The sequence below is a fragment of the Plectropomus leopardus genome, chromosome 18, assembly GCF_008729295.1.
Source record: "Plectropomus leopardus isolate mb chromosome 18, YSFRI_Pleo_2.0, whole genome shotgun sequence".
Taxonomy (NCBI): Eukaryota; Metazoa; Chordata; class Actinopteri; order Perciformes; family Serranidae; genus Plectropomus; species Plectropomus leopardus.
In genome coordinates, this window is record NC_056480.1 from 3508822 (window position 1) to 3532228 (window position 23407).

Sequence of the window (23407 nt, forward strand, 5' to 3'; positions counted from 1 at the left end):
GTGGATTCATTATACTTTTGCACTTTTCAACACTTTTGTCTTGTTTGTCTTTTCTCAGGAGGTCAGGTCAGAGCTGGAGCAGGAAGCCAGCCAACTCAACTCCTTCTGCAACCTCGGCACCGAGCTCAGCCAATCAGAAGCTTTCAATAACACTCAAAGCCTATTGGATAATGTCAAAGGAGTGTCTGACGAGTTCACCCAACTGGAAGCCAGTGTCAACGAAAGGTACAAAATGTTAACAGATAACACATAAGAAGTGTCTTTTCTACAGGGTTCCCACAGTCAAGAAATTCCTGGAAAAGTTATGTATGTAGAAAAAATTGTTTGCTAGGCCTGGAAGTGGTTTGGAATTAAGAGAATGTTTTGGAAAAGTTTTAAATTTACATTGTTGTGACTATTAAAAAAAAGAAAAGCTCATAAAAATCTCAAAACATCTGCTTAAACAGTATGTAAAAATGTTTCTTGTAATACTTATTTAAAATCCAGTGCTTTGCTATATGACCATTGTAACATCAGTGGTATTACATGATATACACGGACCAAACCGACAAGTGCATGCATGTGCAGTCCTGGTCTATTTGCATTTTCAGCTAGTTGGCGTTGGAAATGTCTTACAAGCAAGTTAAGTTGCTTGTAAGACATGCCTGTGAAGTATGTTTAATAAGATATGGCTGTATCGGCTGTATCGACTGTTTTGAAAACTCACTGGTAAAAAGGTTTTGGAGCCCAGTGTCTAATTTATGCAGCCACAGTTGAAACGTCTTAACAATCAGTCTTAGATGTTCATGACTTTGCTGAGGAAGTTTTTGTCCTTTTTTTGTCTTGTTAAGTAGCAAAACATAGATGTATATCAATATTCTGATCTTTAACATGTTTGCTCCAGTGGGAAACATGTGTTTTTACATAGAAATAATGGGAATTATTGTCTTTGAGCTCTTTTTAATTGCTTTGTTAAAAATCCTGCAGTGTACCATAAATAACACAAGGGAGCGCCAAATACAAAGCTGTTAGGAATCTGTCTTTACTATATAACTTTTGATGTTTAAATCTGACTTTGTATGACAATAATCCAGATAACAGTAGGAGACAGAGGCAGTCAAACTTAAAAATTAAGATTTAATTAGATATGATGGGCCTTCTTTTATATTTTTTAAAAACTCACAGTGACAGGCTTTGAGGAACAGACTATGCCGCTGGCATTTCCAAAATTTGTTTTCTAAATTTATAGCCTTCACGGAGCACCAGTTGCTATGCCGACCCTGTCTGACGTCGTTTCAGTGAGGAGTCACACTTGAAGCCTGACAGATGAGGGGCCGAGGGTTTATAAATACCATCCGTCCAGTACAGAATTATTGGATTATACTTGAGTTTGGTCAGCCTTTCACATAAAAATCAATCAATATAAAGATATTTATATATGCCTGTTCTGACATTTAGAGAAAAAGATCCAATCGAAATGTATTTATAAAGCAAATTTAAAAACAACAGAGTTGACCAAAGTGCTGTGCATCAATAAATAGATAAGAAAAAAACCAAACAGCATATATCAGAAAACAAGACCTGTTTGTAAAAATGCAATAAAACCACAAGGTAAAACAACACACACAAAAAAAGATGTCATCACTTATCTATAATCTGAAATGTGTGTCAGTAAGTTGTTATCTTGTTGGTGAGAGCACTTATACAACACACTGTACATGATGCAGGGGATTATTCACTGTGCTGCATGATGTTTCCCAGCATTTGGCTACTGTACAGTGTGTGTTTGTGTCTGTGTGTGTGTGTCCAGTGTGAGCTGATGAGCCGGCGTGGGTGCTAATATAAGCAGAGTGGACATGGCTCATTGTCCGTCCTATAAACGGCCTACTCGGATGACTCTCAGCCTCGAATCCCCGGGGGGAGAAAATAGCAGCTTGATAATGATACTGCTCCATGCCAGACGACTTCTCGGAGCTGTTTTGTCTTCGGGCAGTCAGCATTTTTCCAGCCGTAGCTCAACACAGATCACAGACATAGAGAGGGAGGTCAAGGCTGCGTTAATGCAGGCCGGTGTGGACCTTGAATCAGTGCTTTGTGTGGTCTAGGTTGTTTTTTTTTTTAAAGAGAATAAATTATAAAAACAGTTCAAGGGAGATTAATACATTTTCTACTGTGCATATAAAATATAGAAATGTGATTTCAAGGGATAGTTTGGATCTTTTGAAGTGGGGTTGTATGAGGTACTTATCCATAGTCAGTGTACAGTGGATGTCAGTCGGTTTGCCCCCAGTTTGGTGAAACAGACAGGAGTATCAACATGGCAGCTAAGCAATGTGTCCTCTCTTGTCCTCCTCTGTTTTCCTCTCACAGGTTTGCTGCCCTCCAGGCCTGTGAGCAGCAGCTTCTCCAGTTCCGCGGCCTCTCCGGCTCCCTCCTCAGGTGGCTTCAGACGGCACAGGACCAGCTGCCATCCAAAGAGACCAACCTCAACACAGAGGGCCTGCAGAGGAGAGTCCAGCAGCTCAAGGTGTGTGTGTTTCTATTTAACCCACAATTTGAGTTAAAAAACAGCATCCACCGGTTTCACATAAACAACATGAAAACAATGAGGGAAGTCAGCCTTTGACTCCATGAATGCATTCTGCCTTCAGGACTTGTTGAATGACTGGGAGTCACAGGGATCAAGAGTTCAGGAGCTGAACAAGACTGGCTCCGAGCTGGAGTCCCTCATCATTGACATCACCGCTCCTCAGACCAAAACTGGTAAGAGCAAGAGTCGCTGCCCAACACATCAATTGTCCCACTCCTCCCAAACTTTAAATGTCTTATTTTCCTCATGAGAACAATTCTGCAGGCGATTTAGGGGGGAGTCACAGACGATGCAGGTGGGAGAAATAAAATCACCAAGAGGTTTACAGAATTGTTTGACCTGAAAGAAACACAGAGTGGATAAAAAAAACACCAGAGAGAAGGTAGTAGAGGGCACTTTATAATCAATTCTGTTATGGTGATTTGTTTTTGGTACAGCTAATCTGTGAAGACAGGTTTAAACACAGAAATTTGGTTGTGCTTTATACATATTTTGAGATCAAAAATGGGGACATTTTTACAATAAAATGCAGTCAGATACAACAAAACTACAAAGTAAAACCTCAATAATTATTATATACATGAACAAGCATCTGTTTTTCCATAGTATGGATTTATTTTTATAAAAGGGTATGGCCCTCTGTAAGTCCATAACTGGTCATTCTTATATAAATAGTTCTTTATTAAAAAATGCATATGGAAAACAGAAGGAAATATCATACAAAAGTAACATTTTGAGTAAGCAGAAAAGGTTCTTTTGTCTGTCAAGACTGGATCAAAAAGCAAACGATAGCAAAGTTGGAAAGCGTGGATTGAAATTTTAGATATTTCACAAATTGATCCAAAACTTAATGCTGCTTTTTGATGAATCCATTAAATGTTGTATGAAGACGATGGGTGTCCTCCATGTCTTTCTCGCTGCTGTCGTCTGTTTCCACGGCTTTTGTCGATGCCTGAGCTCTGTAGTATTTGTGAGGCTCCCTGCTGCTGTAGAGTTTCTGTCAGAACTTTAATTGTATCTATGTCTTTTTTAATATGTCGGTTAGTGACTGGTCCGGTTGTGTGTGTGTGAGAACATGCTTGCATGAGTACGTTGTGGTGCCACCGTCTCAGTCAGGTGTGTGTCTTTCTCCCAGGTGCTCCTCAAATCAATGGCTCATCAGGTCCCAGCAGTGTCAATGGCATTCACACCTGTAAAGGTGAGCTCTCCCTCTAGCTCGCTCTCTTTTCCTCTCCTCCTAACGCTTTATAAACTTAAGCACCTATTGACTTGTATGGAAAAACAATTTCTGCCGGTGTGATACAACAAAAAAAGATCTAAGTCATTATAATGGCAAACCCTCTCCAAAGAATGAATATCTAAAACAAAAAGAGAGAAATGATACTTATGATTTTTTTTAAATTCTAATAATTCTGAGAAAGTTTCTCATTTTTGTGTGTCACATTATTATTCGGATATTATTATCATTTCAAAATAGCGTTTCATTATTTGTAATACTGTCATTATTTTTCTCAGTTTCGAGTTTCTCATTATTTTGAGATATTAAGTCATTTTGAGATACTACGACTTTATTAGAGAAAGTTCTTAATTACTATTAGAAAGTTTATCATTATTTTGAGATATTAAATCATTATTTTGAGACAATAAATAATTGTTTTGAGAAACTAAGTTATTATCTTAAGAAATTTTGTCATTATTTTGAGAAACTTTCTCATTATTTTGAGACAATAAATAATTGTTTTGAGATACTAAGTTATTAAATTGGGAATTATTCTCATCGTTTTGAAAACATTTCTCATTATTTTGAGAGACTTATATTGAGTTATTATTCTGAGAAAGTTTGTCATTATTATGACTTATGATTTTTTTTTAAAAATCACACTGGAGGAGTGGGCTTCCATAAAACTGTGCTGGTATTATTGGTTTCCTCATACCGGCCACATTGAGAGATTACTACACTGTTATCCATTGTGTTGTTGCCAGTGTCCTGTCTCTGTCAGCTGTCTGTATGCTCGACATTCGTCAGTGCCAATTTTGTTCAAGTAAAACAACACATTACAGCAACATTAGGATCTCACTCTATTTATGCTGTCTGGATCTATCTGCACTACAGGCCTGTAGGATAATACAAACATTTCTAGTTACACAAGTGTTGACTTTATTTCTGTATCTCCCCAGCTGCTTAACTCTATATACTGAACATGTTTTTTCTCTTATTGTGCCCTTAGACTTGACGGAGCTCCAGGTAGCCGTATCAGATGTAAACGGTCGATATGAGACGCTGGGCGGGGAGCTGAAGGAGCGTCTCAGTCGCCAGAAGGCCTCACTGGAGCTGAGGCAGAAGGCCAGGCAGGGCGCTGATGAGCTGAAGAGCTGGCTGACAGACAGAGAGCAAAGCCTGAAACAGGGACAGACCGCCTCCCCCTCCAAACCTGAGGTGGTACGTGCCCAGGCCCAGGAGAACAAGGTAAAGGACGAGGTCCATCAGCTCTGCATGAAGGAGCATTATAACCTTTGGCCCCTCTTAAAAGAGAGTTTAAATTAAAAACTGTTTTGTCTTTGTTTTTTACAAAACGTATTGCCAAAAAATGCAGTCACATCCATTTTAAATTTTAAAAATTACAGCAGATAGTGTCCACGTTGACTCAAACATGTCTTATCTGTTGATATCTGAACATTGGTGTTTGCTTTATCCAATTTTTTCTTGTTTGTTTTTTGCTATTTTTAAGTTGCCTCATTAAGTCTCAGTCATGGTCTTCTTTCTTCTCTTTTTTTAGGCTCTGCTCTCGGAGCTGGCTGAGCACTCTGGCAAAGTCGAGGAACTGAAGAGCACGCTGAGGAAGCTGATTGCTGACAACCCCGATTCTCCTGAGGCTGACACCTGGAGACAGCAGCTGCAGGAGATAGGTAGGTGCTGTAGGTGACAAAAATAGATGAGGACATTTGACAAAATAATGGACCAGCTGTTTTACAGATACTAGATAGATTAGAACTCCACCTCAACTAAAGCAGATGCCCAAAGGCAAAAACTAAAGTCGAATGATGCTGAAACAGCTACTAGAAATACTGGATTTAATGCAACGTTTGATTGGCCCACCACTGCAGGTGCTACAACCCACACATCTGATCTGGTGGAGTCGAAAGTGTTGTCTTTAGGTTTAGGTTTAGTTTATTTAGGATGGCACAGTGCAAATTAATAATTACACAATTTTTAAAATGCCAGAAAAAGCCAGGAGGCTTTTTTTCATCTGTAGCCCCTTGACCAAAGTGTTACACAAGGCTTCCTAAAATACAACAAAGCAAAAGAATTAGGTAATAGGGTCTTACACATCAACAAGAAAAAAAATGTTACCCATGTCAACACTCTCATTTTCCTTGAAAATAATCAAAAAAGCAAAAACTTTATTAAAAAAAGAAGCGGGATGGGCGTTCAAAACTGGAAAAAGAAGGAGACAATATTAAGCCTTTTTACTGTGTTTTTGAAAACCGTTAAACGGAGAGTGAAACAGTGCCTCAGAATTTGTAATAATTTTTCTAAGAGATGGCGAGGAACTGAAAAATCAATATTATCCAGGGAGAGAGTGGGAAGTGTTCCTGTCAGAGCTATTTGTTCGCTCGCATGCTCGATATTTTTACCAGGGCCGAGACAGAAATATTTAAGGTGAAATTCAAGAAGGGGGCCTTTATATATTTTATATTTCATAATGCCTTTTCAATGCCATGTGGACTGAATACACACACTCACACACACACTGATGGATGCCCAGAACATGAGTCAGAGAAGAAGAAAGATACAGAAGAAGTAGGAGGAGGGACAAAGGCAGAAAATGTCTAATTGTTTTGTCAGTTTTCTTCACATTGAGTCAGATTTGGTTTCATCACCATCACTGATATAATTTTATGATCACCCTCATTTTTACACTCTACTGTAATAAGAACCTAATGTTGTACAACGTGATAAGAAAAGGAAGGAAACTAGACAATAATGTGTAACAACGAATATGTTATTTGACAATCTGCTCCAGAAATATATAAACACATCCATCAACATTCAGCATCTCTCACTCCTGCTTCCATTGGTTAATTCCCCAGACTCCCGCTGGCAGACGGCCAATCAGACGGCAGCCCAGAGGCAGACTGAGCTGGAGACGTGTGCCGATAGGCTGGGCAGCTTTGCTTCGGCGGCCAATCAGCTGGGCCCGTGGCTGAGGGAGAAGGAGCTGATGATGAGCGTGCTGGGACCGCTGAGCATCGACCCCAACATGCTCAACACACAGAAACAACAAGCACAGGTGTGTGATGGAGGACTGAATCACAAAAATAAGAGCAAACAGGACAACAGACAAAAATGCAAACAGACGCAGGATGGCAATCGATACTTAAAATCAAGCATGAGGACAAAAACATGAAAGAAACCCACAGTGTGAGGCTATAATAAAGTACATAACGGTCGCGTCTCTGCCGATGCAAGACAGTAAAGCCGTGTTCGACATGTGATGACAATCTGTATGCTCATTTAGCCACTTCTTAGCAACCACCTTTTTGAAAATACAAAAGCTTCAAAGTTCACAGTTGGGTATTTACTGATGTATTTTATGTTGTATAACAAAACGCCAAAGTGTCTTAAACTTGTGTTAACCACAGAACTTATTTCAGGCATCTAACCAAAAATGTATTAAAATTCCTTTGTTTTAAACACACAATTCCTTTCTTTTTTTTGGCTAATAACTCCTGACCACATCCCTGAATAATGTACCCGTACCTCTTGTCTTTCTTTAAGTTCATGCTGCGAGAGTTTGAGACCAGACGGCCACAGTTTGACCAGCTGACCCAGTCTGCTGAGGGAATCCTCTCCCAGACTGGTGACTCCGCCCAGGACCCCAAGGACCTGGCGGAGGTGCGATCTGAGCTGGGCTCCATCACCCAACAGTGGGAGGATTTAACAAACCGACTGACCCAGAGGTCAAACCACATCGACCAGGCCCAAGGAACCAGCGAGCGGTACCAGGTATGTCCAGCCAGATTGGTTGTATCATTTCATGTTGTCTCCATGACTGTATCATCTTCTAACCCCCCTGCTCTCCTGCCCAGGCGTTGCTCAGAGAGCTCTCCTCCAGCGCTTCTGCTCTGGGCGAGAGGTTGGACAGTCAGGCGTCGCTGAGCGCCCAGCCCGAGGCGCTAAAACGCCGCCTGCAGGAAACTGGAGAGATCCGCTCAGAGCTGGAAAGGCGGCGCACCGAGCTGGCTGAGGCTGAGAGGCTCTGCAAGGAGCTGAGTGCCATCGTGGCTGAACCTTATCTGAAGGAGGAGCTGAGTAAACGACTGGAGAGCGTCAGCGGGCCTCTCAAGAGTTTAGAGGAGCGCGCAGGTTTGTGGACTTTATGTGGTTGATGTAGAAAGTTTGGTTTTTTTTACAAGTCTAAATGTGACTCAGTGTTTTGTAAGTGTTTGCAAGGGTTTGTCTCTGCTTGACTTATTCGCTGATTTTTTACACAATGATAATGGTCCGCTTTGATAAATTTATCCGTAAACATTTGATTTAGTGAAACAATATTTCCTTTCAGACTTAATCCCTGTTTAGCTGTAACGGGGATGTTGTTTTGAAATACTACAAACAAATCCACCAAAATAAATATAACAAATATCCTGTTTGTCCTTTTTTTATTTGAAATACTTTTTCACTGTTTATGTTTGTAATCCCTCATGCTTTTCTTTTCTCTAGCTGATGGTCTGTCTCAGCTCCAGGCGGCCCTGTCGTCCACCCAGCAGTTCCAGCAGATGTTTGAGGAGTTGCGCTCCTGGCTCGACAAGCAGGCAGATCCCAGAGATTCATCCACCGACTCTCTGCCTTGTCAGCCGGAGGCCATCCGCTCTCTGCTGGCACAGACGGACGACCTCCAGCGTGGGATCGCCAGCCAGCGAGGCTCCTACGAGCTGCTTCAAGCTGAGGGAGCGTCACTGCTTGCCACTCTCCCCGCGGGCGGAGACGAACGGTCTGCCCTGCAGAATCGCCTGGCATCATTGAAGCAGGACTGGGAGGGGCTGAACCAGAGGATCTCAGATCGAGAGAGCAGACTGAAGAACATTCTGAGCAAAGCAGAAACCTACCAGCAGCACAAGGGCGAGCTGATACCGTGGTTAGCGGAGTGTGACCAGAAAGATGGAGAGATCCAGCCGTCGCTGGACGCCTCGGCCCTGGACGAAGCCTTGCAGAAGGCTCGAGGTTTGTCGCTGGACCTCGAGAGACGACAACCTCTTCTCGAGGCCTTCAACACAGCAGCAGATCAGCTGCTGGAACAGTGCTGCATTGGAGAGGAAGAGGTACGTAGCTCATTAGTAGAGATGTCACAATATGAATTTTTGACATCCCCGTTTTACAGTCATAAATCAGGGAAATAATAATACTTAATTTCATTTATTATCCATTTAAGATGTATTGAGTTTTTGTATTTTCAGAAATATTTTTATAATGTTTGGCTACTTAAAAATGATCTATAATGGTTAAATGGGAAGAGGTCATACAGAATATATAGTACAGTAACATGTTGCAAGTATAAACTTTTTCAATGCAGCTTTGTACATTAGCTAGTTAAGTTTTTCTTTAAACTCTGAGTTAGGCTGACAGCGGAAGATGATTTGTTGGAAAATATTTGAAGTGTTGGACCTCAGTTTTTCGTTGGCATGCTTTCGCAAATTGAATATCCATCTTCAACACAAAATGCTCCCAGTTTAAAGCGCTTTTTTGAGCAGATATAAGACTGGAATGTCAGTTTCTGATATTTTTACAGCTCTTTTTCTCAGCTCCTCAGGTGACTCCCCCTCACACAAAACTCAAACTGCAGCACACACAAACCAACAAAGTGACTGATGAGATTTGTTTTCAAAGGGCAACAATACAGAAATCAGGACACCAGACTTTCTTAGCTTCTACAAAGGTCATAAACCAAGTAAAAAAAAGAAAACAAAACTGTTGTAATGTAAACTCATTTTCTGTAGGTACGAGATGAGAAGGCCCAGCTGAACCGCAGAGTAGACGGACTGGGCGAGAGGCTCCATAACCGCACCGCCCAGCTGGAGGAGCTGGCTGGCCGCCTGAAGGAGTTTGAGGAGGGCAGACAGGCTGCAGAGAGGAGGCTGGAGGCTGCCAAGCACCAGATTGAAGTCCAGGAGGCTCTGGGAGCACAGGTACTGAAAAATGTTGTTCATTGTCCTCATGTCACTTATATGTTCTTTAAAAAGTGCAAAAAGTATCCACATTTTGGGACTTTGCAAATACTGGTCAGATCTGTTCAACACTCTCTCAAAAGTGTTTGAGACCCCTCTCCATCAGTCTCCACTGACAGCAGTACTTGGAGTCGTGGCTGTAGAAGGTACAAGGTAGATTTATTAGTCACGTTTTAAATATATTTTAAAAATGACATTTCAAAAAAGAAGAAGCTAACCCTTTTAATATAAATTAAATTCTAGCGCTTTTGCGTCTCTAATTGTGAGATGAGTAATTCTTCTCAAGTGGAAGGATGAGACATCGCCCACACACACTCACTGGATTAGAGATGTGATGCAGTTTTTACAGCTAGAGAAACTTCGATCCACTCTGAGAGGATCTACTGATAAAGGACTTCATCTCACATGTTAAGAACTGTGAAGTGGATATGACACTGTAATTATGTCTAGACCTGAGTGTTGCTGGATTGTGCAATAAATTTAATACAGTTTCTCTTTTACTTTATTTCTTTTTTGTTGTATTTATTTATTCATTTGTTTTCTTTCATGTTTGGAGGTGATGGTGGGATCTGTTGTTTAGTGAGTTTAGATTAACTGTTGCATCAGCTGTGCGTATGGGACCATGTAAATAATGTGTGTTTCTTTTTAGTTTTAAAATAAAAAAAATTTCAGAAATAAAGTGTCCAAGAAAAAAGTGCAAAACTGAGCATTGATCATGTGAAAACTACATTATTTAGGCTTCTGCAATTCATGTTTATGTCTCTCCCATTCAGGCTTGCAGTGCAAAGAGCCTCGAGCGCCTGAGAAGTCAGCAGGAGAGTCTCAGGTCTCTGAAGCCTCAGGTGGTCTACCTCAGAGACCTGGCCCAGGGGCTGGTACAGGACGCACCCGTGACACCGGGAGGCAGCACAGAGGGGGCGCAGAGGCTTCAGGAGCAGGCCAGAGACACAGAGAAAGAGTATGAGGCCGTGACTGACAAGGTGAGGAGCAGAGTCATGACAAAAGACGGGAAGTAAAGAGCAAAAGTGGAAATGTGTTTGTTGTAGTAAATGCCTGAGGTTTGGATAATGATCATTTCATCAATTTCATACAGTAAGATTTGATAGTAATCATTCTGTCAGGGAACGTGTTCATGTTTTTGATGTTCAGCAGAATGTCTGCCTTTCTGCACAGTGATTTAAGGGAGTTATGTTACTTCTTTGTAGCTTAGCATCAGCACTGTACTTTTCCAAACCCGATCAGATATTGCCAATAAAAGCTGGCGAATGTCCAAAATATACTTGACCCAGATATTAAAGCAGTGCATTGAGTCCTCAGCAGGTAGCTGTGGAAAAACAGCAGAACACGAGGAGAAGAGAGCGATGAAAGGAACCATAGCAGTCATGAATTAATGTAACCTCAACGAATGAAGCAGTCTGCAGGGAGAAGAAGCTGAATTATTTATACCAGGGGTCAGTGTGTGTAAGGGTGTGTGTCGGTGCTCAGCAGACAAGTGTCAGTGAGCTGAGAGAGAGCAGAACAACTACAGCTGTCAGAAGAGTTTTGCTATTTGACTTACAGTCATCATATATGGTCATTGTGGACATTCAGCACTTTATCATAGTTTGAAATGTAAACCGGAGCATAGAGAATTCAGCACCCACACTGTTGCATCTATTTTCTGCAACCCAGCTTCCAAATATTCCATTTAAGGTTACAGCTATCACAGGATCTCTGACTGTATATAAAACCCTTCAGCGACACTGTTATTCACTGAGATGTTTTATTTTTTTTTTAATGATGTCATTGTTGGTGAGAAAAGAGTTGCAGTTCTGTAGGTGATGATGCGTACCGGCCCGCTGTACTCTTAGATAATACCTCCACTGTCTCTATTTGCGCCTCCGCAGACAGAATCTATTTTTACTTGCTGTTGTGTTGCATCATTTTGTGGTTTGGTTACACATTAATCCGCTCCACTGATTTGTTCAGTTTTGACCTGAAATAATATTATCACACAGGCTCCTCCGGTTAGGTAATCTTTTTATATCATAGATATCTAAATACTGTGTGTATTTTTTTGTGAATTTCTGGATTTGGTGGCCATTTCTTGGCAAAACTGCCCAAAAAAATCCAGTGAGTGTCCTAAAAAGACAGACTTTATACAGTGTGTTAAAGAATTGTTTTGTGCTCAATTTCAGCTTAAAAAAAACATCATCTTCCACCTCACCATCCTTTGTTTTCTTATTTTTTTTTCTTATTTTCATGCCTCACCAGAGGCATTATTATTTTTGAGTTGACCATCCATACGTCTGTCCCATTCCAGTGAACACGATATCTTAAGAACGCCTTGAGGGAATTTCTTCAGATTTGGCACAAACATAATTAGATTTTGGTGGTCACAAGTCAAAGGTCACAGTCACAGTGACCTTGCATCCATCTCATTCTCGTGAATGTGATATCTCAAGAACACTTTGAGGGAATATTAACAAATTTGGTACAAACGACCACTTGAACTAAACAATTAAGTAATTAGAATTTGGTGGTCAAAGGTCACTGTGACCTCACAAAACATGTTTTTTTGGCATAACTCAAGAATTCATACACTAATTATGACAAAATTCCACACTCATGTCCAATAGGATAAAATAATGACGCGCTGGCTTTTAATATCCCAAAGGTCAACTTCACTCTGATCATTTTGACCTAACGAAGATCCAAGTACGATTGGTACTTTGTCATTTATTGTGTGGCGTTGAGTGAGTGTGCAGGCGTTGTTTTTTTCCTCATGTGCGCTGCCTGTTCAGTCAGATAGTGAACTGATGACACTAATCTTGGGCGTCCACCTTGAAACTGTGGGGAAGATGTGTGTGAAGCATCCATGTTTTCACCGACATGGATGTAAACTGTGATTTGACTGTTTTGCGGAGGTAAAGCGGTAGTTTCTGTTTGGGTTTGACACTTTATATAAAAGGTTTTAAACTTTCCTGGGCTCCTCCTGACACCTTCTCTCCACCTCTCTACATATTTTTCTTCCATCAGATCGAGCATTGCTGCTCCTCCCTGGAGTCCCGCCTACAGGGCGTTGGTGAGGTCCAATCTCACGTGCGCGACGTCTTCTCGCGCATCGCTGACCTCGATGATGAACTGGACTCCCTCAGTCCTGTTGGACGTGATGCAGACTCCCTGGCCTCACAGGCTGACGCCCTGAAGGGCTTCTTGTCCCGTTTGGCCAACCTCAGGCAGGAGCTGGAGGGTCACACGTCAGAGTGCACCACCATGCTGCAGCGAGAGGGCTCCTCCCCTGACCTCCTGGCTCTCAGGAGAGAGACGGAGGCTCTGAGCCGTCAAGCCGGCAAGGTGAGGAACAATGATGATGATGATGGTGGCATTGTTTAAATGCAGTTGTTGAGTCCTTATGTGAAATTTAAATTAGTTTCATCCAGTCACAATTTCTTTATTTTGTTCTCTGTTCTCCAGCTGAGCGAGCGGGGCCAGGCGAGGTTGGACCAGATCGAGGACGCTGCTGAGAGGGTTCGGGAGTTCTACAGGCTGGTGGCTGAGCTGCAACGCCTGCTGGGAAGAGCCGAAGACGGGCTGAATGCACAGGGCATGGTCGGCACAGAAGTGGAGATGATCAAACAGCAGCTGCAGGAGTTTAAGGTAGGGTGGACTTCTTCTTCTTCTCCTTCTTGCTGGTTATTTAAATGGATGTGAGTGTGCAGAAGTGTGTGTGTGAAGCAGCAGTGTGTCAGTGAAGTCTAACAGAAAAGGATAATCAGAGAATCTGATTGAAAGCTGTTCCTAACCTCCTCTTTCTTCATAATTCCTCCATTTGGTTTGCTCGTCTTTGGTATACTTGAGAAGTGTGTGTGTGAGAACATGTGTCTCATGTGTCACTGGCAGTCATAATATCCACCTCATCATGTGGGTAAAAACATGAAAGGATTTAACTGGAGTCAGCGTGTAAAGATTGTACGTGTTTGTGTTCACAGTCTCTTCCATTCCCGTCATGCCGCTGAAACTAATTTGCACAGCTAAACAGAAAATCTTGAACCTAACACGAGCTCAGGTTTACAGCACTGCTGTGTGTGTGTGTGTGTGTGTGTGTGTGTGTGTGTGTGTGTGTGTGTGTGTGTGTGTGTGTTATGAATAGTGACATTCAATATTTGTAGGTCTGTACCCATCCTTTTCCTCTTGCTCATACCTCTGGAGACCATGAGGTAATGGTGTGTGTGTGTGTGTGTGTGTGTGTGTCTGTGTCTGTGTCTGTGTCTGTGTGTGTGTGTGTGTGTGTGCGCGTGTGTGAGTGTGTGTGAGAGAGAGAGAGAGAAAGACTCCCGTGGTGGGTCAGGAGTCAGAGACGGCGATAAGTTGAGTCACACGTCTCTTTGAAATGCGTGACACGCTGATGGATAATGCAGCTGCTTTCTTTATAGGACAGTTATGATGCTGTTTCAGTGTTTCTTTTAACATTTCCCACAAACTCTCTCACTCTCCCTCTCTGTCCTCATGTATCTCTCACACACACACACACACACACACACACACGCACACACGCGTGATGTTGAGGCACCACCCTCCTTGCGTTTTGAACTTGTTAGCCTTGTCATCATGGAGATAGATGTTGGTCTAAATTTGATACCGTAGCAAATCACACGTTTCTTTTTCGTCCTCCCCTCTCTTGTGGCAAACAGCACTTGGTTCTGTAAAGCCATAAAAGCATGGGAACTCCCTCTCTGTTGTTGTTATTGTTTGTGTTTTTTAACCTCAAGCATTTGACAGTTGTTGTAAAGTACAACATGCTGTTTCTCAGCAAAAAAGTCCTGCGTGGTTGTTTTCTACAGTTTGCAGCACACAGAAAGTAAAATTAAAGATAACACGAGATAATGAGCTGATCATCACAGACCAGTACCACCAAATAAAATGACTTGATTTAGAGCAAGATAAGACAAAATATCCACCATCCAGCATTCGAAAAATTGCAGATTGTTGCATTAATTAATTAATTAGTTAAGAGGATACAGATAAAAGATTAATAAGAAGGAAGATTATGTTGTTGGCTCAGATAAAGGAAGTAATATTTTCAACATGTTGATAGAACATGTATTACAGTTATCTTGGTTATTGTTGAATCTGTCAGTTTTTTCAATATTTTATTGATGAGAATAAGAAAGTGATGTTTGTGGACAAAACAAAGCAAAATTAAGTAAGCAAATAAGTAGAAATAAAAACATACATGATAAAATATATAAAATAAGTAGTATATACATATATGTGAGTAGAGTATATAAAACTGAATTATATAATAAAAAAAAACTGGTCATAATGTGAAATATGTTTAGAACTGGATGTTTTGTTATGTTGAGGAATGAAGGAGAAAAAAAAAATTCCTAGGAAACAGGCCTCACATAAATAAATCTGTTATAGTTTATAGTTTCCTTTTTGTGATATTTTAGCATTTAGACCTAAACACCCGTAGTTTATTTCCACATATAAAGAGAAATTCCTCTTTAGTGTCTCAAAGTGCATCGGATCTAACCACAGGAATGTGCTCTGCTGGCACCTCCATTGTATTTTATTGCTTTACTCTGCTGCTCGTTTTATGACTACAGGCTTCTCTTTCAGTCTAACTACTGTCATTAAAGAGTACATTTTTCTTGCCATGATGTAATATCCTGTCCACTTTAGAGAACTATGCAAGTATGTGTGAGCTCCGCATGCACAGCAGAAGGTTGTGGGTTTTTTTTAAAAATGATTGATGATTCATGTGATACGAGCACTAATCATTTTCATGCATTTGAAAAATTCAGTAGGACTCCTGCTCGTTCTCTGGAGAGTTTTCGGCTCCACTGTTGTAAAGACGTGTGGGTGGATCAAAGAACATTTCTTTTCCTTTTCTTGAGACATTTCTGCTCTTTCATTCCTTCTCTCTCTCCTTTTTTCTCTCTCTTAATTTGATTATTTGGACATTAAGTGAAACATCTTCATTACATCCCAGTCTTGACCTACTAACCTCTCTTCGTCTGCTTGTTTCATCTTCAATCCCTTCGTCTGTTTCTGGGTCTCTTTCTCTCTCTGCCTCCTCACCCCCCTCGCTGGTCTCCTAATGAGAGCGAGCCGGGTAAATGTGTGGCGGAGAACAAACAGAGAGGAGATAAAGAGGTGTTGAGAGAGGGAGAGAGGGATGAGGGGAGGGAGAGAGAGAGAGATTCGGAGAGAGAGAGAGCTGTGAAAAGCTAAATAGGCTACACTTGAAAAAGAGCCGGATCAGACAAAGAGTGTAAATCTGTTACATGTATTTTGTCTGGTGAACAGTGAGATGAATCATGGCGGTGAGCGGGTTTTAAGGTGCACCACTAATCTGCTTGAAGAAATATTTCAGTCAACATGTTTACATGATTCAAAAAGCCAATTGATATGTAGTTTGTCCTTGATATAACCCAGTCTTTATTTAAAAAAAATTTTTAAAAATCAAACCAAAGGACCTTTTTACGAACAAGCTCTCCCATCATGTTTTCTTTTTGATCTCTGTATTCATTAGAGTTTTGGACAAAAAAAAAAAAGTCATGGCATCTTTAATGAATGAAATAAAGAAAATGACCTTAAATTAGTAAAAAGAAAATTGAAAAGAAAAAAAGAAAAGAAAATTGATTGAAAATTAGCAAAACAAAAAAAACAAACAAGCAAACAACAAATTATGAACAAAAAGCAAAGCAATTACCTAAAAAATGCTTCATTATTTTAACTTTCTGTAAAATAATTTTAAATATATAATTATGATAATTAGAAATATAGTTCTCTTGAAATTTTTCCCCAACCTTTTAAAAATAATGTTCTAAATCGACTAATTCCTTGCTATTTGCAGGACATTTTTTTGCCAAGTTGCTCATTGCCTTTTTTTCTCCATGTTATTAAAAGAAATTAGACCAATTTTCTAGTGTGCTGTGCTGTCCTCAATGCTGATTTGTTGCTGAATGAGCCAAAAAACATAACAGAGGGCCTGACTAGTGGCAACAATGTAGGACACGCTGCAAAAAAAGACGTTCACATACAGCCAAACACTGACCAACGCCCAAACATCGGCATGATGTGCAAAAAAGTTAAAAAGTCTTGTTGTTTGTTCAGTGGTTTGCCTGTTTTGTTCGTTTTTCACTCATCCTTCATAAGATCCAATTAAAAATTACAAATAAAAGAACTAAGCCATTCAAGGCATCACTAAGCCCAGATAAAATAAGCCGAGATGTAGGTGTTTAATCGTGTTATTCGTGCACTGATTAAGATTTTCCTCCGTTAAAGCTGTGAACTGTGAGCTCTCAGAGGTGCAGACAGACTGGGTGCTAAAGTAATAGCAGGGGTAGAATGTATAATAGCTACTGTCTGCGGGGGTATATAGAGCATGGAGAAATGGTCTGTCACTCTATCTGGGGGCAGAGGGGTATTTATGGGAGAACAACGAGGAGAGGCTCGCAGGGGGATATTGTTAGAAAAGGACAGAAAATAAGAGTCAAACTGAGTGAAAGGCGGCACATCGTCATGGAGAGCAGATCACGAGGCAGGCGTACAGATGCACAGAGACAGATAAGGAAATAAAGGGATAGAGGAAATACAGTGAGGGCTCTTTCTTCACACTCTGTCCGCTGTCTGACCCTGTTTTGACTCTATTTCATTTTTATCTTCTCTCTGTGTAGAACTACAGTATATATATCCTCGATCCTAGAGAGAGGGAAAGACGAATATATCTCTTTCGTCCACTCTTTGAAGCCCACCCCTCTGTCCTGCTTTGTTTCCACCTCCTATCCCCCTCGCTCTCTCTCTTTCTCTTTCTCTCTGTGTAACCGATCCAGCTCGGCTCATTTCAAACCTAAACATGTCTGTCTGGCTCCAAAACAGACCAGGCCACCCCTCTCCCCCTCTCCTCCCCTCCCCCACAAGACCCCATTTCCAATCCAGAGGGATGATGTCATGCCGATGCTCAGAGAGACGAGGGGGCTCAGGACGTGGTTTGTGTGTGTCTCAGGACGTGTGTTTGTGTGTGTGTGTGTGTGTGTGTGTGTGTGTGTGTGTGTGTGTGTACTGGTGGAGGGCAGCCATGGGATGAGGGGTCATGGGAGTGGGAGGTGATGTTGTCGGATTATTGTTTAAACTTCCCAACAGTGATCTCATAGAGAATTACTGGGTCACTGAGAGAGAGAGTGTGAAAGAGCACTCTGCCGCCGTCTGCTTCTTTATTAGTGTTCCTGTCAGAAATTAGCACCAGTTCATAAAACTGTATAAATACACAGTTTATAAATAAGCAAAAACTTTTTTTTGGTAAAAGTAGTACACTTAAGTCAAGGAGCACAGAATACAATGTGAATATTTTTACATTTTACATTTTTTAATATAAACTCTCAGGATTTGTGGTTTAACACTCTTCTGAGAATCCAATAGTTAACACCACACTCTCATTGCAGTGCATCATGTTTTGTAGCTGAGAAAGTTACTCACTTACTCAGTAGCTCAGTTGGTAGAGTGGGCGCCCCATGCACAGAGGATATGACCTCGTTTCAGTAGTCGGCCTCGGCCCTTTGCTGCATGTCATTCCCTCTCTCTCCCCTTTTCTTAGCTGTTCTGTCAAAAAAATACAAAAAAGCCCAAAATTGATTAGACCTGCAACACTTTGATAAGTGTCTAAAATCTCAGTTTTACTGCTCACACTAATACAAATTCACTAATGTAAACTACTGAGCATCTATAGGCAGGAATTTGGGACATAGACCTAAATTCTGTTTGAGCAGCAGGATCAAAAAGTGGTGGCCCTCCTCCCAGTCAGAGTTTTGCTATTTACCATGTACATGTTTATACATGGCCGTCCTGTCCGCACATATGTGCTACTGTGGAATCTGTGTTTGTATTTAGGGTTGCTCTGTGAGCCGCTGAGAGGTCTGTGTGTGTGCATGCACTCTGCATCAGAGGATGCTTCTAATTCCAGTCTTTTTTCGGGGTGCAATCCAGAATCTCAGCTGTCTCCTCACCACACCCTCGCACACTACACATACACACACATACACACACATACATCAGGGTGTGGCATCAACATCCCTCTACATGTCCCTGGCTCGCTCCGTCCCTAAGCAGCTGACATAGTCTCTGGGTGGGATGAGAACACACACACACACACACACACACACACACACACACACACACACACACACACACACACACACACAGAAGTTTTAGCAGAGGGGCGTTACGAGGCTCTAAAGCCGGGGCTGCAGATGGACATTCCTGGGAAGGGCTGGTTAGTCTGGGTGACAGCAGAACAGGAGGCCCGAGTGTGTCTTTGTGCACACATGTTTGTGAAAATCCCGTCCTAAATCACTCCTGCACGCCTCCCCTGTCCTCACCCCCTCCATCTCCTTCTCCCTCACACCTTTCACCTCCCCTCTTTATTATTTTATCCCCCTAAAGTCTCTCTGATAGTCTCTCCACCTCATCATCCTGCAGTCTTCACTTCTTAGGGAATCTGTATGCTGTGACTCACTGTCCTTCCCCGCACTGACTGCGTCAGCAGCTATTTCATGATGGGAGTAGAAGTCAAGCCAAACTGGGCCAGCAGCTCGCTGGTTGTCTTTGGGCCAAGCTGTGCAGCTGGAACGTGTCCTAATTTTCACCTATAGAACTGCTTACACATTCAGATTTTAGTAATTAGCAGTTAGTGAGGTAAAAATAGACATTTAGAGTATGGAGTCTATCCAAAACGCTACTCTCCTTTAAAGTTGTTTTTCCCTCCTATGATTGAAATAAACACCGTGTTAAAACCAAGCCACAACCTCCAAGGCTGAAAACTGAAGCCAACACAAACTGCAGTTCCTAAAACGGCCACTTGAGGCTGGCTCCAAAAGTGAGTCAATCCCATAGACCGCCATGTTAAAATGTCCAACTTTACAGAAGAAATAAACATGTTTACAGCATTTTACAAAAGATCTCTACAAATAATTTCAACATTCATGACAGCTGTACAGGGCGGTATATTAAATGGCAGGGCTGCTTGTGTTACAGGCTATCTGTGAGGTGTCACTACAGTCTGTGAATCAGATCCAAACTCTCGGCCAAATATGGCCACTTCTGGCTACAAAAAAAGCAAGATGGCAACTGCTGAAATGCTGAACTCGAGGTTTTAAAATGGCAGTCCAAAAACCAATGGATGCCATCACAGTAGCTACGTCCCTCATTTAAACAGTCTATGATTAAACAAACCCATGATGTGTAATCCATGATGTGTTCTAGACAGCACATATTTAATGTGGATGAGTCAGAGACCCTCAGCAGTTTTCCTGTTCAGGTCTGGAAATCATTAATCATCACTGACATCTAAATTCACAGACTGAAACTGCATGTCCAGCTTCTGAAAAGTTAATGCTCAAGAGTCTGAATGAAAAAAAAGTGTTTTTAAATCTGATACGCATTATATGCTGTTGAAAATCAGTTTGTTTGTTTGAAGTTTCAACAATTATATAGAAGCAATCTTAAATCTCAGGTTGCATACAATAATTTTTGCTCATTAAAATTGTAGGAGGAGGAAAAAAATCGATACAGCATATTATTGCAACATTTTCAATGGCAATATTGTATTGATACACAAAATGCAAATTATCTATTTTTTATTGTTTATATGATTAATGATGCAAACAGAAATTAAAATTTTGATACCCTAATAAAATAATAAAATCCATTATATATATATATATATATATATATATATATATATACAAATATAGTGATTGAAGACTGTAAACTTTATCTCATTAGAAAAAACAGGTATTTATCTTTTATACAGTTTAACTTTGGGGACATAATTTGCAGTTGAGATACAGTAAATAATAAAAAATAAGCCTAGTTAAGTCCAATTTTTTCACCTTGTTTATTCAGACTGAACTATATGAGGACCCAGAGTTGCACGTTAACCTGTTTTCCGCTGTTAGCAGCCATGTTGGCTCGCCTAATTCAGACTCAAAGGCGGCGTGCAGTCGGAAGAGTTCAGTGTGTCAGAACCCAGTAACCCTCCCATGACTCCCCAGCTAATCCAAATCATACGTCATCTGGACGGCAGCGCTGTTTACTGGCTCTCTGGATTTTCCTGGCCTGCTTTCTGTCTTTCGGTTCTCTTTCTCTCTGCGTGTGTCTGTGACTCTAAGTGCGCGTGTGACTCCTGTTTCTGTCTGCGTGTTCATTTTGTGTCTCTAAGACACTGATTGGATCGCCCTAACATCATTTCTCTAATCATATAATCGCTGATTTGTCCGGGCGAACTTGTCCTGTAATATGCTGGCACGCAAATATTTTTACACACGCGCCTTTCTGTGTGTGTCAGTGACCGGTCGAGAAAGTGAGTGATTGTTATGACTTGGGATTGTATGATCTAAATGTGTCTGGGATGGTGTGTGTGTGCAGCGTCTTAGCCTTTCCACTCGCAGGTCCTGTATTGTTTCAGCTGTTGTGAATTAGAAAGGCATGCCATGGCTCGGCCTCTCCCTCTCACTCTCGCTGTCCTCTTTCTCTTCTCTCAGTTCACTGAAATCCAATATATGCTCTCCTGAGATGACACAGATTAATAAGATTTGTCCAAACAGATTTCATACAATCATTTTCTTTTAGAAGCAAAATGAATGTATCGTTTTCCCTCAAACACAATTACTTTGTAAGTCACATGCTTTGTTATGTTTGTGGTAGTCTTGAAATTAAATTTCAAAACTGATATTATTTCCATGCATCTCATGGAGCTGTGTAAGTGTGATAAAACACAAACTGACTCTAATCATAAATATTCTAAAAGTGACATAAAAACTGAGAGAGACTGAAGATAGGCTTGATACAAAAACACACACTCTATATTTCAACACATTTATTGGATATGAAATATAGTTGAAAAAAAATCCTAACTTAATCTAATCCTTTTTTTTATTTCACACAAGTGATATGATGATTGTACATCATATACCCAGCAGAAGACAGCTGATAAATGACATATACCATAAACAGCCTATTATGGAGCAAATAACATATAATTCATGTTTTCAGTTGACCTCAAAGTGTACAGAAGCCTGGAGGGGATCATGCGGCTAGTGTGTGTGTGTGTGTGTGTGTGTGTGTGTGTGTGTGTGTGTGTGTGTGTGTGTGTGTGTGTGTGTGTGTGTGTGTGTGTGTGTGTGTGTGTGTGTGTGTGTGTGTGTGTGTGTGTGTGTGTGTAGCCTATTTGTCTCACAAACTACCGGACCAAGCAGTCTAATATTTAATGTGCAATTATGACTGTGTGCTCAAGACCTCTTGTGGTTGCAGTGATACACAAATTTTTGAAAAACGTGTTGTATTGACTGTTTTTTACCATTATTATCTGATGCCTGTCACTCCTTGGAAAACAACAAGCCTTACAGTCGGTTGTAGGACACACTTTGGCCTTCATCATGGCTTAAAAACTGACACCCATAGAAAAATTTGGTCTTATTTATATTTTAACCACCTCACATTAGTTCCAGGCAGTTTTTTGTTGTCATTTGATTCCTAATCAAGATAATCAGGTAAGAATTACAATTTAGCCTTCATGGTTTTGTAATGCAGAATAGTGAAATAGACAGTTAAACAATGTGATGAATCACAAGTTACTTTTGAAATTCCTAGATTAATTGCAATTTAAAAAATCAGTGATTTGACAGTCCAGGTATTTTTTTCTTGATATTTTATGCTTCTACCTTAAGTAAAAGTCCAGTTACGAAGATGATTAAAAGATTTGTGGCTGTTTTAGTATTTCAAAATGCATTCATCCTCATAGCTATATTTTATCACATACAGTGTCTGTTAGGGAAACTCGATCTGCTCGGTGCAATGCATGTGGCCACATCAAAGATAGGCGAGGCACATATTTTTCAATGGCTTCTTGAATGCTTTTGAAACTCACTGCTCTGCTTTTGCTGAAATGAATTGTCTAGAGTAGCCGTGATCTGGCGGAGATCTGCACTCTGCTGACTGCATCTTTTTAGTCTTTTAACTGGAGATTATTGTTTACGTCATGGTTGACCTGTGTGCGTATTTACAGCAACATGCAGCAGGATACATATAAAATAAAGCGAATAAATAAGTGCGATTTGCTGAGTAGATACTGGCAGAGACTTTAAAAGATTTATTGAGGTGGTTTAAGATCTCGGTGAGAGGAGGAGAAACAGGTGGGTTTGTGGATGTGTGGGAGGTGAAGGAAGCTCAAAGAAACAGAGAAGAGGAGGTTGTGTGTGTTTGTGTGTGCGCACGTGTGTGAGAAAAAAAGAGAGATGACCTCCAGCATTGACCTCCCAGCAGGCAGCCTCACAGGTGTTGTTTGGTGCGTTCATGTGTGTGTGAGTGGGAGACAGAGAAAGAGGAGCTCGCTGAGAGAAAGAACAGGGGATAAGCCTATTTTTACCACACTAAAACTCCCCAAATGGTGTGAACCACCGCAGAGAATTGACCTCCAAAGTGTTTATAATGTGGAAAGTCCTTCCTGCATTAATCGCACAACTGCATCTGTAACTTAGGCTGCCAGCTGAATGAAAACACACACACTTACTTAAAAGCCTTGGCTGGAGAAAGTGTGACATTTTTATTTGCCTACAAGAATGTGTGTGC

At 41.0% G+C, this 23407-nt stretch overlaps 1 protein-coding gene across 1 annotated transcript in view; it reads left to right on the top strand.

Moving 5' to 3' along the window:
* macf1a (microtubule actin crosslinking factor 1a) overlaps nt 1–23407 on the top strand; it is a 258074-nt gene that overhangs the window by 173743 nt on the left and 60924 nt on the right. Inside the window, 14 exon segments of the mRNA XM_042506526.1 lie at nt 59–225; nt 2350–2506; nt 2631–2742; nt 3705–3767; nt 4798–5036; nt 5347–5476; nt 6662–6861; nt 7350–7577; nt 7661–7937; nt 8292–8890; nt 9566–9754; nt 10567–10773; nt 12812–13129; nt 13250–13432. Coding sequence (XP_042362460.1) covers nt 59–225; nt 2350–2506; nt 2631–2742; nt 3705–3767; nt 4798–5036; nt 5347–5476; nt 6662–6861; nt 7350–7577; nt 7661–7937; nt 8292–8890; nt 9566–9754; nt 10567–10773; nt 12812–13129; nt 13250–13432 — 3069 coding nt within the window.